The sequence below is a fragment of the Arvicanthis niloticus genome, chromosome X, assembly GCF_011762505.2.
Source record: "Arvicanthis niloticus isolate mArvNil1 chromosome X, mArvNil1.pat.X, whole genome shotgun sequence".
In the NCBI taxonomy this organism is placed as follows: Eukaryota; Metazoa; Chordata; class Mammalia; order Rodentia; family Muridae; genus Arvicanthis; species Arvicanthis niloticus.
The window spans coordinates 59,617,093-59,620,465 of NC_047679.1; the positions used below are offsets into that span (position 1 = coordinate 59,617,093).

Here is a 3,373-nt window from a genome sequence, read left to right on the forward strand (position 1 = left end):
CCTTTTTATCAGTATGACCCCCAACCATAAAATTGTTGCTACTTCATAACTGCAATTTTGCAATTGTTATGAATGTAATGTAAATATCTGATATGCAAGATATTTGATATGGGACCCCTGTAAAGACCCCTGATATGACTGACTGGTTGAGAACCATTGCTTCACAGGGCTGTGTTTGTGTGTCAAGTTGACAAGGCATCCATTGTGCTGGATAGTTTTATGTCATCTTGATACAAGCTAATGTCATCTGAGAGGAGGAGACCTCAAATAAGAAATGCCTCCATAAGATCTGGCAGTAAGCCTGTAAGACATTTTCTTAATTATTGATTGATGGGAGAGGATCCATTCCATTGTGGGTAGTTCTATCCCTGGCTTGGTTGTCCTGAGTTCTATAAGAAATCAGGCTGAGAAAACAATGAGAAATAAGACTGTAAGCAGCATCCCTTCATGGCCTCTGCATCAGTTTCTGCCTGCAGGTTCCTGCCCTGTTTGAGTCCTGTCACGACTTCCTTTGATGAACAGTGATTTGAAAGCATAGGCCATATAAATCATTCTTTCTCCAGTTGCTTTCATCATGCTGTTTCATCCTAGCAATGAAAATCCTAACTAGAACATGTTATCAATGTAATAATTTCTTTATGAGATTCATTATGCCACTATTGTTTTAATACCTGCCTCACTCAAGGCTCTTTGTTAATGTCAATATGTTAGATATGATAGAAGGGATAGAAGAGATTTCAGATGAATCAGGAGAGTGTTCTAGGTATGATACTTTAAAATTAAAACATACCAATATGAAGAATTACTTAGAGGCTGGGGAAGAAACAGCTGTTAACTTTAATTAGTATTTCTGTGCAAAGGAGGAGAGGACACTCAGGTATCACATTTTCTTTCATTCTCTTAATTTCACTTAGAAATTATAAGTGTAATAGTTTCTTCTCATTTCTAGTGCATTAATAAAAAATAATCCCATTTTCCCTACTAGATGTATACTCCAATATTTTTTCTTTGATTCTGATATATGAATCTATCTGTGCAGGGCAAGTTCTTCTAATTCTTTGGTTAATCTAGGTGATCAGAAAGAAAGATCAACATTAATAGAGACATCAGTTTAAATGTAGAAAGCTTTCAAATGGATGAAAGACTGTTTTGTTTTAGAAAAGATCTTTCTAACACAGCTCTGGCTGTCCTGGAACTCATTATATAGACCAGGCTGGCCTTAAACTCAAAGATCTGCCTCCTGAGTGCTGGGATTAAAGTTGTGGGCCATCACAACTGGCACTGGAAAAAAAGATTATTTTGTCTTTGCCATTAATTGCCACCAAAAGTAAGATACCTTTTAAATGGCTGTGTGAAATCATGTGAAACTGGGCTTAACCATGGGACTGATATTAACAATATCAAATTCCTTGCACAAACTATAGTTTCAAGTGCTTTTCATTGTTTTGCATGCAATCTCACATCATTTTTCTTCTCTACCTTACTCCAGGGATCCTGTCCAACTTCACATTTTAAAAAATCGAGACCATATGAAAGACCTCTGCCGGTACCTGGTGTTGAAATACATCCAGTATCTAGTCCTACCTTCTCCAAACATCATCATCTCTCTCCTGGGATCTTTTGCCAGTCTATATGTTTTGCTGATATTAACATTTCCTTTGGTTTCCAGAAAATCCACTGTGGTGTTTATTGGTAGCATAGCCCAGGCAGACATCTTAGTTGGCTGTAGCATGTTTTCTACCATCTCGGCAGGCATGATAAGGAATGAGCCACCATCAGCTTCTTTTCAATCAGCCTTGAAGCAGAACTTCCAAATTGCAAATATACATGCCAGTTCCCTTTTACTCAACTGTGTTACCCTTGAGGCTTTTCTGATTACTTTTCTTCCAGTAGAGACACGCCACATAAGGAATGTTAGATGTGCCAGAGTCGCTTCTAAAATCATCTGGGCTGTTGTAATTACTGAGTGTTTCCTTTATCAGCTCGAATGTGTCAAAGGCTTTAATATCTCCTATCTTGGCATTCATAGGCAAATTCAGCTATTGATGAATTTCTTTCATGAGGCCACAGCGCTACTGAAATTTTTTATTTACCCCATTGGAGTTCTTTTAAGGATCTTCAATGTATATCTTTTTTATAAAATGTATTTCTGAGATGATTATAGTTAGTTTCTCAGGACTGTGAGATATAGTGGACTAGTTGTTTTGTCAAACATATTTATGTCATATGTCATATTGATTGTGCTGTGGAGACATTTTATATCTGTGATTAACTTTTACTTTGTTAATATTAAGAAAAATATTAACAACAGTAGTGTACATGGCCTCATCTAAACAGCTAAAGACCTTGAGAGCAAAAAAGCAGACTTTCCAGAGAACAAATATTGTCTGAAGACTGCTCACTTGAATTTCCAAGTTGTTGTCCACACTGTACATTTCAGTGTAATGACTACAGCACCTGTGTTTCTGATGTTCCAGCCTGGTGGTCCACCCCACAGAATTTGAACTCTCCAGCTCAGAAAAATCATGTGAGACAGTTACAAGAAAGAGAAAATACAACCTTCTCAGTCTATATAATATTACTTGTATGTATATATGATTTCGGGACTGACCACTTGGTATTGGATACCTAATTGGTGTGCTCTTCCCTGAGGAAGACTATTTCTCCTGCCCCCAGCATTCCTTAGTTGCCTATAGTTCATTGTCTGAAATTGGGGTCCCATGAGATTTTCTTCATCTCTGTTAGCATGCCTATTATGGCCATCCTTGTTCAGGTCATGTTTAGATAGCCATGTTGGTGAGGCTTCATGGATGAAGTTTCTGACATTACCAGGAGATACAATATTATAGCAAACTTTCTTATCTCCTGGCTCTTAGAATCTTTCAATCTTCTCCTCTGCAATTGCAACTGATGAAAAAAGGGATGTATGGGAGAGACTGGAGAGAGAGAAAAGGGGAAAATTACTGTAATTGTATTATAATTTCAAAAATAAAGAATGTCATATTCTATATGTCTTGTTTATTTTTATTTTTAATTTTGGAGAACCTTGATCAATGTTGATTTTTGCTACTGGGGATCATTCCGGAGAAATGTAATCTTTCAAATTCTCTGAATTAGTTTTGAAAATTTTTGAAGTTTCTTCTCTAATGTGACTAGGTTTAAGAGCATTGATTTCTAGTAGTAAAAGAGTTCTTATAGTACATAGTGTGATATGTGGGAAGAGGTGCAAAACAACACTATTGACTACACTCAAATTTCCTGAACACACACACACACACACACACACACACACACACACACACACGAGAGAGAGAGAGAGAGAGAGAGAGAGAGAGAGAGAGAGAGAGAGAGAGAGAGAAACTGGTTTTGAACT

The 3,373-nt window shown here is 37.1% G+C and overlaps 1 protein-coding gene across 1 annotated transcript; it reads left to right on the forward strand.

The window, feature by feature from the left end:
* The first annotated feature begins 1,145 nt into the window (after positions 1 to 1,145).
* Positions 1,146 to 2,969, forward strand: LOC117694148 (lysophosphatidic acid receptor 4-like). The gene has a single exon (XM_076918388.1). The coding sequence runs from the start codon at positions 1,530 to 1,532 to the stop codon at positions 2,151 to 2,153; it is 624 nt and encodes a 207-aa protein (XP_076774503.1). The 5' UTR covers positions 1,146 to 1,529; the 3' UTR covers positions 2,154 to 2,969.
* Positions 2,970 to 3,373: the final 404 nt, after the last annotated feature.